This window comes from Myotis lucifugus, unplaced genomic scaffold, assembly GCF_000147115.1.
Source record: "Myotis lucifugus unplaced genomic scaffold, Myoluc2.0 scaffold_38, whole genome shotgun sequence".
Classification (NCBI taxonomy): Eukaryota; Metazoa; Chordata; class Mammalia; order Chiroptera; family Vespertilionidae; genus Myotis; species Myotis lucifugus.
The window spans coordinates 1088977-1101485 of record NW_005871086.1 but is presented as its reverse complement, the minus strand read 5'-3'; the positions used below and the strand labels follow the sequence as shown (position 1 = coordinate 1101485).

The window sequence follows — 12509 nt, the reverse complement described above, 5'->3', positions numbered from 1 at the left end:
AATTCTGGATTCTCTTAACATGGATTCAGAGAAGATATAAGGCACTCCTCAACACCCCTCCACCACCCTATCTTCTTGAACTGGACTTTTTTTTAATATAAGTATATTATTTTTTAAAATATATTTTATTGATTTTTTTTTTTTTTTTTTTTTTTTTTTTTTTTTACAGAAAGTAAGGGAGAGGGATAGAAAGTTAGAAACATCCATGAAAGAGAAACATTGATCAGCTGCCTCGGACAAACATTGATCAGCTGCCTCGGACACATCGAAACCAAGGTACATGCCCTTAACTGGAATCAAACCTGGGACCCTTCAGGCCAAACCTGTTAGGGTTGGGTCTTCTTGATCAATGAATCTTTCACTTACTTCAAACGAAAGTTTTAAATATTGGCCTTATTTTTGAAACATTGGGCACACAAACCTTGTACTGGTAACATACCTTCTAGGTAGGACCGGCATCATAAATCATGGGTTGTGCATGTGGAGAGCTGTCCCACATTCATGATCAATTTCCAAAAACAATATTAAAGAGCTTTCGGCATGACTGAATAGATTCAGAACCCCTAGTGATCCCACTTGCTCTGTGAGATCTGACTCAGACTAAGGAGGCAAGCGTGGGGATTGGGAGCAGGCCTTCATTTCACAGAGAGAAAGGTCAACATGCAAATACTGATGAGGCAGCTCTGGGAAAGAAGGAATCTGATATGACGATCACTTACTGTTAATTGAAGGACTCATTTTAATTGTGGATTTAATACTGGACTTAGGGACTATTGGCCACTGGAAATGAAGAAAGAATTTACCACATAGAGAGGCAGGAGAGAATCAGCAGACCAGAAGAGCAGAAAACTGTATAATTTTGTGGATATGTAAATAGTGAACGACACCAGATGTTGCACCTTGGTCCTTGAGTTTTGCTAAGAAAAAAAATTCAGAGCCAAGGAACTGTAGTACAAGCAAAAGTTTATTTAGAACGTCACAGGGTAAAAAAAGTGACCCATGGAAGAAGTAAGCCAGCTAGACTGCATGGACTCAGGAAGCAAGTTACAGAGGCAAACAAGGGCCTTGGAGCTTTAGGAGAAAGAAATCAAAGACAATGCACCTGATGGAAGAAAGGGGGAAGGAAAGGCTTGGGAGTGCTCTAGAGAGAGAGTGCACCTGAGGGAGGAAGGGGATAGGGCAAGGTGTGGGCAAGAGAGAGAGAGAGAGAGAGAGAGAGAGAGAGAGAGAGAGAGACCTGGTCCTTCTTCATCTTGATGGCTTTTATGTATTTTCCAAAGGCGTGGATTTTTGAAGAGGTCTCAGGGGAGGATTTCAGCAGAATATTCATCAGCTTTCCAAGTGTGTCCTTTCAAGGTGGTGGTCTCTACTGATTGGTTGGTACTAGGGTAGGAGATCATTAGTCATTGCATCTGGTCCCAAAGCCAGGATGTCATTGCTTCATTTGGTTTTGCTGCTTTTCTGGGCCTGCAGCTGAAACACAATTGAGGCCTAGATGTTATCTCTAGTTTGATGAAAACTCTCTCCTTGGTCAACAAATCCAAGGCTTTGTTCCTAAGATTATTAGATTCGGGTCAGAACCTCATTGTTCTGGGGGCTTAATGCTTAAGGGGATGGTCATACAAGGGTCATATGGAAGTTGTATGATGCTATTCTCTGGCCTCCTTGTTCTGTCTCCCTCATGACTAGCAACATTCCAAGGGGTGTAAGTTCAGGGGAGAATCTGAACTGCTTGACCAGAGATATGAAAGGTCAGGATGTGTAAACTACATTACCAATGATATGCCAGGGGAGGAAAGGTCACCTTGAGGGTGAAGTCCCACCATACAATACTTGTTTACGAAGTTTCCCCCATTGCTAGGCACCTGGCACTTTCTATCCTGGTAACCTTCTGTACCTGGCCTGTAGTTTCTACTCTGGTCATATCTGTCTAACTGCCTACTATATCAGATACACTTAAAGCTGCAGGGGTAAAGAAGAGCTGAGACACTAATATGTGTTTATCTGTGTACTGAGAATGTAGAATTTTTGAAGCTTGTTTGGTTTAAAGAATATTATGAAAATTAACATTATTCTTCATTGGATATGATTATTTCAGCCTGTAAGCAGATTCCCATGTTAGTACCTCCATTTTAATGTTAATTTGCCTGGGTTAGTCTTCTGGTAATTGAGTAGGCATCTAGACAGGCATGAGCAGAGCAGGAACCAAAGGCCAGAGTGGAAATCCCTGGGTGCCTAACAAGGGACAAAACTAGAGAAAACAAGTATTATAGGCTTGGACCTTACCCCCAAGGTGACTTTTCCTCCCTAGCATGTCACTAGTCGTGCAGTTTAGACCCTTTGACCTTTTATATAATTAATCATGCAATTTAGACCCCCTTTAGAAGAGGAACAAAGGGGCCAGAGAATAGAATCATACAACTCCCATACCAGCCCTTGCATGACCATTGCCTTAAGCATTAAGCCCCCATAACAATGAGGTTTTGACCCCCATCTAATAATCTTAGGATCAAAGACTGGGATCTGTTGACCAGAGAGAGATTTTGGTTAAACTAGAGATAACATCTAGACCTCAGTTGAGTTTCAACTTCAGGCCCAGAAAAGCAGCAAAACCAGATGAAGCAACAACATGGCTGACATCAGGATCTCCTACCCTAGCACCAGTCAATCAGTAGAGACCATGACCCTGAAAGGACACCCTTGGAAAGCTGCTGAATATGCTATTGAGATCCTCCCATGAGACCTCCCCTAAAATCCCCACCTTTAGAAAACAAATAAAAACCCTTAAGATGAAGAACCCAGCAAGTGTTCTTCCTCTCTTGAGTACACCCACAACTCTCCACACTCCCTTTTGTCCCCAGACACACTCTCTCTGGCGCATAATGGTGTCTTTCCCCATCTTCCCTCAGGTGCATTATCTTTACCTTTCTTTCTCCTAAGCTCCAAGGGCCCTTCTTTTGCCACTGTAATTTGTTTCTTAAGTCATGCAGCACATTTGCCTCATTTCTTCTACCCCTGTGACTTTCTAAATAAACATTTGCTTGCATTTCAGTTCTTGGCTTCGAATTCTTTTTTAGCTGAAGTCAAGGACTGAGGTATAATTCTGACATCAACATCAGGAGGAACTAGTACACCTTTTTCTGTGGGGTAGCAATAAGCTCCCCACAGAACAGAGACCTCTGATTTGTCTCCTGATGGCTATTTCTCTTCTTGACTGAACTGGACCCCTCCAAGACAGAACCCCATCTTTCTTCTCCCAGTCTTCACCTCTTCAGACCACTTTCCTTCCCATTGGCTGCTGGCTGTGCAAGTCTGAACCTGGATCATCTGTTGTCACTTACCACTTTATTCCACAGATGGAGGTCTGAGCAGTCTCATAATCCACGTGAAAGATAACATGAGTGGAGCCATATTAAAATAGAGCCTCAGTAGCCATTTCAGAGGAACTGCTCTGCACGTCTTATTTTTCTTTATCTAACAAGCTGGACCAAACCATCATAATTCCAAGAAGGCCAAGACTATCCTATTTGTAAAGACTGATGAAATTAGACTTTGAGAATGACCAAATTTCTAACCAATGAATTAAATTTCAGGTGAATCTCAAGCCAACCCATGAAGTACAAATCTAACCCTACCTCATCTAGTACCAATAAATCTTCTTTAATACAACTTATCTCATCTTCCTCCCTTTTCCCCATAACACCCTGAGTCCCTATAAAGGGGGAACACTATATGGGTTTCTGCCTGAATTTTTTCTCCCAAATTGCAGTTCTTTTGTATCTTAAATAAATGCGTATTGCTTCTCATTTTTTTTTTCATCTCATTTTTGCTTTTTATCTTCCAGTTAACACCCAGGAAGCACAAAGACCCAGAAAACAGAGGTGGTGATATGCAGTTACAAATGCAGCAAAACACCAAGTCACCATTCTTAGAAGTTCCACTAAGAAAGAGGAAAACTGAGGAGCTTCAGGCTTGGGAAGAAGGGTGAGATAAGAAAAATTCTGTTTCCAGAAAAAAAAATCTAAAAACTTAAAGTTTCCTTTTTTCCCCCCTCCTGCATCCTCATTGCTGGTAAGGAGTGAGACTCCCATTGCCGCAGAAATGCAGGTATATCTGACCACTCTCACCTGCAGGCTTCCTCCATATATAGAAGCTCCCAAGGCTAAGAATTTAGTTTACAGGAGAAAAATAGCCATTTCCAACATTTATAAATGTAGTATATAAATACAATGACAGAAGTGGTGAAACTGATTGGAATTAGGGCCTCTCTCTCCCTATGACCTTGTCTAGAGTCAGATACAGCTGTAAAAAAAAGGAACAAATAAAATGACTAAGTGATGACAGAAGCTGAGCCTGTCCAAGAAATGTAAGGAAGCTTTGCCAAGAACTAAACAGACTCACAGGCCAAGTACCCTGGGAATCTGTGAGAGCCACCAGCTCAGGAAGAGCCACAAGTCCACAGCATGTAGTGAAGCCGGAAGACTCAGAATTTTTTTCTTGAGTTGACTCTGGTGGCAGAAAGGATGATTGGGAAGCAAGGAGACCTAGGGTCTACTCCCAGCTGTGCCACTAATTAGCGGCAGCCCTGAGCAAGCCACTTAACCTTTCTGAGATTCAGCTTGTTCCTCTGTAGAAAGCAGGGGTTACAATAGAACAGGGGAGGCAAATGGGAGGTATGTATATCCTTACTTCTCTCCTGCCTTCCGCAGAGGCTACTGTTCAACTACATTATGGCTTAGAAGTTCTTCTATAGCAGTCCAAATAGGCACTTCCAATTAAACTTTGTTCACAAGTTGAAATCTAATTATTTTACCTCTAAAATCCCTTCTAGCTCCTAAATGGAAGGTTCCAATTTTCCAAGTAAGAGATGGCTATTTTTCTGATTTAGTGGCTCACTCAGAAAAGAAAATAGACAGACAGACAGAAAGAAAGATAGAAAGAAAAGAAAAGAAAAGAAAAGAAAAGAAAGAAAGAAAGAAAGAGAAAGAAAGAAAGAAAGAAAGAAAGAAAAAAGAAAAGAAAAGAAAAGAAAAGAAAAGGACAAAAGAAAAGAAAAGGAGAAAAGAAAAGAAAACATTTATTACTCCTCCTCCTTCTCCCCACCCTGAGGCTGTCTTTCCTTTTGGGTCAGAGATTTTAGTGTTTGGCCTTCTCCTTCTCTATGTTCACTCATCAGCAGTGTCCTCTGCAGCACGCTTTTATCTAACCAGCCCACACTTGTTAGTACATGCAGACCCAGGTAAAGGTCCTGGGCCTGAAAACCTACTTCCCTAAGGGGAGGGCAAGGAAAGACCAATGAAAGAGGCTGGTCACTCCAGTCTGGTAATTAATAGAATTCACTAAGGGAAACTTACATACAAGGCCTGTCTTGGGTGGCTGTGAGACAGAATGGATCCCTGGGACACCTGGCAGGTGCCAATGAATTTACTTAGGCTAAAAGGGGTAGGGGGATAATCAGGGATAATAATACATGAATGATACCAGGCACAGAAATTAGTTTACATGCTTGACCAGATCAGGACAATGGCCTGTTCCAGGAAGGAGCAAGTCACTGGAGTTGGGGGAGGGGTCCTGATTTATTTCAGAAAGGACATCAATTATGACCTGACAGTCTCTAAGGGGGATTTATGGGAAGCAATCTCTGTTCTGGCCCAGGTCCAGTTCATGGGACAGGAATCATACCATGGAATAGTCTTTCTTCCACACTTAAAATTTTATGTTTGGCATCAAGGAATCTACTTGAAAAAGAGATTATCTCCAAAAAGAATTCTCTAAAAGCCAAGTTAGAAGAGGGGGCATTTAATGATTCTACTTGTTGCTCACCAAAGTTAACCAGATTTACAGTTCTCACCTTCTGGCAGGAAAGCAATCACATTAACAGTAACCTGAATGGAGACAGCTTCAGGAAGCCAGGTAGTTGTAACTGAGTTTTATTGAAAGAAGCAGTAAAGTGGTTCACATGGTTCCCACCTCACAACACCCCCCAAACCACGCAGGCACAAGTCTCAGGCCAGGGAAACACTTTTGTGTTGCATAGCAGCCCTACCTTGAGTCATTTCCCTCAGTGGTAGCAAGGATGAGGGAGAGACAGATGACTCGAGGGGCATCTCACTGCTCTGATCTCCGATGGAGACCTCTACTGAAGCATCAAAGTGGACGGGCACGTATGGGTTTCCCTCACAGGCCACGATGATGTGCCTCTCTTTGTGGCTGGTCTGGTAGTCACAGTTGGGGTACTTGGAGCCACTCGTCTCATGACAGTCTGTGATATTCATGCTGGAGTTGCTCTTGTGGCAGTTGGGCTCCCCATTCTTGCAGGTGATGTTTCCCTGGAGGCAAACGGCCTGGACATCTACCAGAGGCTCGTGCACGAAGGTGTTCACTCGCTTGCACCATCCCTTTGTCATATTCCGGCGCCTCATCATTTGGTTGCAGTAGTTGGAGTTGTTGCTGGGGCCGCCTGGGTCCATGTGTTGCCGCTGGAACTTCATGGCCCGTGATTCCTTGCCCAGGGAAGGCTGGACCCACCCCAGCACTAACAGCACCAGGACTAACAGTGGGAACAGGATGAGGGACTTCTCCTGAGCCATGGTGGCCTCAGTCCCTTGGAGGAGCCTAGTCAGTGAAGGGAGAGAGGAGGAAAAGCATCACTTTAGTAGACAACCCAGGTGCCACCAGTGGTCTCCCTGGCTTACAGTCTCCCTTCAGGAGCCCACAACCCCAGCACGTGCCCTTGATTGGAATTGAACCCAGGAACCTTCAGTCTGCAGGCGGACACTCTATCCACTGAGCCAAACTAGCTAAGGCTAAAATACATTTATACTCAGTGTTCTAGTGGGTCAATAGAAGATCTTTCTGTATAAACCATGAGCCAAATTGTATCGCGGTTACTGTCATGACATACAGGGTCATGGCGGAGAGAGCTCCGTTGTCCTACAACACTAGGGAAACTCAACCCAGTGCCTGGCACTGGCATCATAAAGAGATGCCATTGTATTCCAAAGAGAGATGCTTGCCTCCCCGACCTGGAACTGCTCCTTCTCCAGCCCCATGTGTTCTCTGCAGCCAGAATGCTCACTCCCATCCCAGCTCTGCCACCAGCAACATTTGCAGCCCTAGCCCAAGCTTAGGGTTTAGCCTTGCCCACTCTGCCTCCCTTATCTCCAGACCTCAAGCAGAATCTGCTCCCAAGACCACCTCTTGGGTCTCTTACCTGGGACTCTAGCTTGGATACCAGGCAAGCTTAAGTGAAAGGCTAGTTTCTGCAGTCACTGGATCACTGGGGAGTGGAGCTTATGAGATTATAAAGGGGCTTGGCTTCCAAGATGAGAAGGGTGGGAGGAGCAACCAGGAGGACAGTGGGGATTGGCCCAGGCTCCCCTCTTTCCAGGATTGCTGGGGGGAATGAGTCTGCCTATAGGAGTCTTTCTTGCCATTCGAATCTCATCTCTCTGCTGGTTCATAGGGGTAGCAGGGAAAGTCACTAAGGCCCTGATGCTCAAACCCCAACCAAGTCTTTGTTATCTCTTTGGGAGCCATTTCACCAAATAGCCCTTGGAAGTTAGCAAAGTACACATAATATGTAATCAAGAGAGTGGGGGGAAAGAGAGGTCCTCTCTCTCCCCAGGAGTCCTGGAGTGGCTTTGACCAGAATTACCAATCTCCTAACAGCAGCTCTCCTGAGGAAAGTAGGAGAGGTATCCAGCTGTCTCTAGCTGGCAGGCTTCCCAGATCTGGAGAAGGAGGGGAGAGTGCCTGAACAGTTTGGGTAAGAAGGAAGCCTCTACATGGCCTCACCCAGTTCTGGCCACTTCAACATTCCTGAGGTGAGTGTGTGACAATTTTTATCTTCAGTGACCACTCATCCTGTAGGTCAGAGTTAAGTAGAGAAACTGAAGATAAATCAAAACCCAAATTCTCTTTCAGAGAAAAAATAGAGAGCATCAAGTTTCTTAGCAGCAGAATTCCCTCCTAGGTAGAGATCTCTTTTTGTTGCGATAATTTTGATACTGTTTGAGTGAGAAATAGCAAAATTCCCTCCATGCTCTAGATTTATTATTTTTTTCTAGGAAAATTATTTTATTTAGTTCTAATATCAATCTCCAACAGCTTAAAATAAAAACTTCCATTTTTTTTCCATTAAAGAGTATTGTTTGTATGTCACTTTCTTTCAGAATGTCCTGTTTTTCATTAAAATAACTTCTATACCACTCACTGTGTTTCACTTTCTATTTAACATTCAGATATGGGTTTTGGAAAGGCCATGTTAGTTCTAATCAAATCATTGAATCGATACTCCCTCCCCTGGAAGCTGACCTTGAGGCCACTTTACAATGGACATTCCCTCTTGCTTAGACCACATTCCACTTGCTGTGACCATTATCTCTCCCCTCCAGACCTTCCTAGGATCCCGACCACCCAGAGAATTCTCTGCCCAGAAAAAGCCCAACTAGAGTCCTTTAAAATCTCTGACTCCCTGTCCCTGTGTGCTGGCACCATTTGGGGGCTCAGCCCATCTGGTATCCAGATGACCTAATAATTTTAGAATCCCTTACCACTTTGGCTCCATGTGCTTCTCCTTTGGTGACCCTAACAGGCCACAGTCAGCAGCTCCATGAAGTAGTGAACTGGTCTTTGTTTTGGAAAATATTGCAGGTATTTATCCAGAAATTATGTTTATTAAATTCTGAACCATCATCCAAACCTCCTTCATTGTTAATTGGCAACTCCCACAGTTTTCCCTCTTTTGTTCACTGGCTCATCTTTTCAAAACCATTCTGAAAGGGCTGATCATTCACTGCAGCTAACTGCTTAGTAATTCCACATCCCAACATGAAGGTGCTGTTTCTGTTTCACGTGCCTCTTCAGTAACTGCTTTAACATAAAAAACATGAAGTTTCTTCCTCTTGAATATATTTATCCTAAAATAGCTGACAAACTCACTGGCTCTGAACTGTGGTGCTGGGGCCACAGCTCCAACACCAGGGACACTCAGGGAGGAACTGGCCTCAGGGTGAAGGCTGTCCATGCTCTGGATTGAGACTGTCTCCATCCAAATTGTAGTTTAGCACCTTAAGAGCTGGGCAAGTTACACAACTTGACTTATTTCCCTGCTCCTCAGTTTCCTTGTTTCTAAAATGGGGATAATAATATCCCCATTATTTGGGGGATTTTAGATTTGTTATTACACTGAAATAAGGTCAGATGTGCAAAGCCCTTCAAGTAGTGCTTAGAACGCATCTATCAATGGTAGGTCAGTGATTGTTCATAGGGAGTGGTGTTGAGGTTCTGTGCAAAGGAAACTGTTTAAATAACATTGGGTGATCTCTGAATTGCTTTTTACAGGGGTGGAGTCAAGTAATAGGCAGACCTTGGTTTTGCTAAAAACATGAGCTTAAAATAGCAGGCAGTTTTGAAATCCTGGAGAGAGGAGGAAAGAGGTAGAGGAGAGAAGAAAGGGACCGTGGTAGAATGAACAGAATAATTTTAAATCAAATTTCAAAATTGTCTTGCCCTGTGATAGCCAAGACATCTTTTAGTCGAGTCAACATTATTTGCTAAAGTATAGAAGTTTGAAAGTAGCAGTGGGGCTAAGGAAGCCATAGCATAGCGTGAGCTTTTAGTTTTATGTTTCTGTAGTTCACCCACCACCTCACCCTCCACCCATGTTTTGTTTGTCTTAGTCCTTAGATAGTGCTCTTATCATCTTGAGTGGTGTTGGGAGGAAAAATTTTTATACCTATTTAGGTTCCTGCTTGAGGGCCTGTGAATTAACTGATGAAAGTCAGATTAACAGAAGAGACCAGACAAAGTTCATTCACGTGCAGATGAAGAAGCACAAAAGGGAGGAGAAAGGATAAACTGGAGTGTTCAAGGCAGGCTCCCAAGACCACAGGCCATTATGAAGCCACATCAGTGACTGGCCTGATCCCAGGTGCAGGTGGGAAAGTGAAGAACATTTTTCCCCCTCCTGGAAATTAATCTCTGAAATCCTCTTAGAGCCAAGGAAAAAAAGTGTAAAATGCTTTCAAGGCTGTGCAGGTTATCATTCCTGTTGATGATTCCCATTTTATTATTCCCATTTCTCTTTCCAAGCCCATTTCACTTCCATCCATCCAACAGTGTGAACTGGGGAAGAAAGGGGTTCCAATATCTGAGCCCTTGTTTGAGGCCAACCAAGTACAAGTTGCACTTTCCCAGAGGGCGGCTCTGACCTGTATGTGAGCCCACCAGGTGCAGTCAATAGCCTGGTCTCTAGAGCACACAGAGAAGGGCCCCGTCTCCTCCCTCTCACTCTATGCCTCCCGACACTATCAGTTTTCCTCAGCCCCAAGGACAGAGTGCATCTTCCCTATGTCCTTTCCCTCCCAAGTGCCACCCTGGGTCTTCTTAAAGGAGGTCAGATATTGCTCAAGGTGTCTGAGGGAAGACAGAGACTTGGGAGAAGACCTAATTACCTTTCAGGATAGGTAATTCAGTGGTCTCCTTGGTTCCACCCATTTTAGGAAAGTCACCCTGCCCTTCCCTTGTAGGGCCAGCACCAGTACTCCTTTCCTTATTTAAGGGTAACCCACTTGTGCCAGCTCTTCTGACAGCTTATCACAGTGCCATTAATTATTGACCTGGATTTCTAAGTGAAACAAAAGTGCTGATAGACCTGGCCAGGTGGTTCGATTGGTTAGAGCATCATCCCGTGCACCAAAAGGTTACGGGTTCAATGCTTGGTCAGGGCACATACTGAGTTATGGCTTCAATCCCTGGTCGGGTTGTGTGTTGGGAGGGGAATATAGGGGAATGACCAATTGATGTTACTCTCACACATCAATGTTTCTTTCTTTCCATCTCTTCGTCTCCCTTCCTCTCTCTATAAAAAAATAAAAAAACACATATTTTCAGGTGAAGAAAGAAAGCAAGAAAACAACTGATAAGAGAGGAAAGCAGGACACCTGAGGGAGCTGGGAGCCGGGATTCTGCAGTCTCCACCAGAGCCACAGACTGTGTCTTCTACTGAGAAGATCTAAGCAGTTAATTCAAGGATTCTGTTTTAGATCCAAGTGCTGAGAATTCTCTTTCCAGAAGCAGCCCCTACAGTTGTAATACAAACCGGACCTTGATAGGAACGCAACACAGGTGAAGATGGTTATTAGAAAACAATGGGAGAAAAGGGGTGGAGTGGGAAAAATCAGGGAAGATTTAAGAGCAAAGATTACCTTGGGAGAACTTTTAATGATAAATAGGTGTTTTTTACTAGGCATGTGGGAAGGCCAATTCAGATTTTAAAAAAAAAATGTCCAGAAAGAGAAAGAGAAGTAGACGCTCATGGTAGAGCACTGGGTATTTTGAAAATAACAAGTTCTTCCATGTGACTGGGAGGAGGTGAGGGATGGCACAGAAAAGAAAACTGTAGGCCCAAATAGAAGTACCTTCAATGCCAAGCAAAACACTTCAATATGTAAAAGATATAGACAGTTACTTTGAACTCAAGGAATGGAAGGAACCAAGTAATGGAACGGAACTTCCATCATTTTCCCATTATATATTTCCCAAGGAGACTGAAGGTCACAGCAGTCCCAAGGTCAGACAGCACCTTGGCAGCAGAAACAGAAACTGGCCTCAGGTCCCCAACTTCCAGGGCAGTGTCCTCACTACACTGTCCTGCCTGGTGTGCCCTGGGTGGGGAACATGCCCCCAGGATGTGCATCCAAAGAACTGCAATATCTCTCGAAGTTGATCTCTTCTTCTAGTTCTGATTTACCCCAGAGTTCTCCCACCGCCCTTCTTGCTGTGAAGGGTGGTGGGTGAAGGCAGGATAACTTTGCTGCTGCCCCCATCTGTGGAGTTCCGGAGGCTGGAGACTCATACTGAGGTACCATCAGGGGTAGTTCCATTGCAGCAGCTGGGGTGAGGGAAGTGGAGGCAGGGAGGGAATGAGTGGCTCAGGCTCCCAACTCCAGGCTCTGGATGCATTGGTTGATTCTAGTAGGGACACTGGAGGAAGGGGAGCAGCTTAGGAGGAAGAGGTCCCGAGGAGAATATCTACTCCAAGCAGCATGTCTCTCTCTCTTTAAGAAGCCTCACATGCTGGCTCCATCAAGGAAGCAAAGTCTTGAGAACACTCATTTGCTTAGAAGTTTTTGGGGTCTCACATCTTCCATCTCCTGTTTTCCTCCATGAGTTAATCATCAGGACTGGTGCAATGAGCACAATAGTGCTTCTTTTCCCAAAGCTGGGAGATATTGTCAAGAACCAACCACGTGGATGAGGAATTCCATGCAGGCATATCTAGTGAAGAGAATTCAGCTTTCACCGGTTCAGGGGACAAGTCTCACATCTAATTAAATGGAGCCTTTTATTGACTCATTAATTCCAACCTTCTGACCTACTGGCTGACCTGCTTTAAGCTGTGTATTAAACAGTCCTGATGTCATCTTTCATTGGAAAGTGATCTGGCAGGAGTTTCCTCTTTCTAAATATGAGTCTCAATTCTCCAGAAAGGCTAACACTTAATC

At 44.0% G+C, this 12509-nt stretch overlaps 1 protein-coding gene across 1 annotated transcript; it reads right to left on the bottom strand.

Annotated features, from left to right (window-relative positions):
- Positions 1–946: 946 nt before the first annotated feature.
- On the bottom strand, positions 947–7282 carry LOC102421648 (ribonuclease pancreatic). The gene is made up of 3 exons (XM_006087519.3): positions 7214–7282; positions 6047–6615; positions 947–1473 (listed from the first exon to the last, which is right to left on the bottom strand). The coding sequence occupies exons 2-3, from the start codon at positions 6588–6590 to the stop codon at positions 1433–1435; spliced, it is 585 nt and encodes a 194-aa protein (XP_006087581.2). The 5' UTR covers positions 6591–6615; positions 7214–7282; the 3' UTR covers positions 947–1432.
- Positions 7283–12509: the final 5227 nt, after the last annotated feature.